This window comes from Mandrillus leucophaeus, unplaced genomic scaffold (assembly GCF_000951045.1).
Source record: "Mandrillus leucophaeus isolate KB7577 unplaced genomic scaffold, Mleu.le_1.0 Scaffold193, whole genome shotgun sequence".
NCBI classification, from domain to species: Eukaryota; Metazoa; Chordata; class Mammalia; order Primates; family Cercopithecidae; genus Mandrillus; species Mandrillus leucophaeus.
The window spans coordinates 308,216-310,026 of record NW_012101954.1 but is presented as its reverse complement, the minus strand read 5'-3'; the positions used below and the strand labels follow the sequence as shown (position 1 = coordinate 310,026).

The 1,811-nt window shown below is 34.6% G+C and overlaps 1 protein-coding gene across 1 annotated transcript in view; it reads left to right on the top strand.

Moving 5' to 3' along the window:
* Positions 1 to 1,811, top strand: part of BLM (Bloom syndrome, RecQ helicase-like) — a 112,044-nt gene that overhangs the window by 86,514 nt on the left and 23,719 nt on the right. The window contains exon 16 of the mRNA XM_011978387.1: positions 860 to 1,050. Coding sequence (XP_011833777.1) covers positions 860 to 1,050 — 191 coding nt within the window. The remainder of the gene's footprint in view (positions 1 to 859; positions 1,051 to 1,811) is intronic.

Sequence of the window (1,811 nt, the reverse complement as noted above, 5' to 3'; positions counted from 1 at the left end):
TTAGTAGAGACAGGGTTTTGCCATGTTGGCCAGACTGGTCTCGAGCTCCTGACCTCAGGTGATCCGCCCACCTTGGCCTCCCAGAGTGCTAGGATTACAGGCATGAGCCACCATACCTGGTGTTAAAATTCTTAAGTAACGACAGTTGCTTACTGATGGAAAGTATGCCACTGCTGTTCTCACACATTCGAATCAAATCAGACACTGCCACCCTCATTTCCTGTTTCACACTGATTTTCTTGAGATTCTTCTTTTTATCATAACAACTACCAAAAACCCAGCTTTGCAAAGATAAGATATTGCTAATAGGAATGTAGCACAATCTAATGTTAATACCATTAACTACCTCAAGCTAATAATTTGGGTGATATTCAACAGATGTTAGGCATTGCGGTGTTTCCCTTAAATTTAAAATATTCTGTCTCTGTGAGTTCACCACAGCACCCCAGGGCTTGTTGGCGCACAATTTTGGAACCATTGCTGTAACTACTTTGACCTCAGATACTCAGAGAAGTGCATGGCCACTGCCATAATCTCAGGCTCTGCTTCCTCGGGATGTTCAGTTCAGTACATGCTCAACTGATAAATACAGCAAATATAAGTCAAACCATCATCACTGGGGATAATGAAGATTTGAAAAAAAAAAAAATCTAACATTTATTCCTATAATACTAAAATCTTGAGGATGAACATTAATACTCAGTTAATTATAATATAGAATGCCATGTTGACATAATGCTGTTAACAGTAATTTTCTTATTTAATATTTAAAGTTATATGAATCTATTCTAAATATTTCTGTGATGTTCTCTATTTTTCCCCTGTAAGTATGTCTTACTATACTCTTCATCTCTTTCAGTGGAAAAAGATGGAAACCATCATACAAGAGAAACTCATTTCAATAATTTGTATAGCATGGTACATTACTGTGAAAATATAACGGAATGCAGGAGAATACAGCTTTTGGCCTATTTTGGTGAAAATGGATTTAATCCTGATTTTTGTAAGAAATACCCAGATGTTTCTTGTGATAACTGCTGTAAAACAAAGGTAAAAAAAAAAAAAAGAAGTTTTAAAATTATTTATAATTAAAATGTTTTTTAATTTTAAAAATGTAGGTACAAATTAGATTGCAAAAGGTGGTCTCCGACAGATTAACAGGGGAAAGACAGCTTCCTTCCAGTAGTAATTTGGAATGGAAACATTTAAAAAGTAATTTCATGCAGTATCTTTTCTTTATAATTAGAACCCTGTTAAAAAATATACTGGACATCTGCATATCCAAAATATTGAGTTTATATATGTGCACTGATGATTACAAAATATTTTAGAAATATTAATATGCAAACACCCAAAAAGATTCAACATGGGCAGGTAGAATATTTTAAATTTAATATATTGATGTTATTAATATATTACATTATATTAACGTTTTAATTGATTAAATTAAATATATTTAAATTGATGTATTAGTATTTAATTTTTTAATATTTAATTAATATACTAAAAGAGCTCATTCTCAAAAGAATAATAACTAGCATACTGTATGTTTGAATTCAAATCAGTGACATTACTCTTTTTTTTTTTTTTTTGAGACGGAGTCTCGGTTTGTCGCCCAGGCTGGAGTGCAGTGCCGCGATCTTGGCGCACTGCAAGCTCCACCTTCCAGGTTCATGTCATTCTCCTGCCTCAGCCTCCAAGTAACTGGGACCACAGGTGCCCACCACCACGCCCGGCTAATTTTTTGTATTTTTAGTAGAGACGGGGTTTCACCGTGTTAGCCAGGATAGTCTCGATCTCCTGACCTCGTG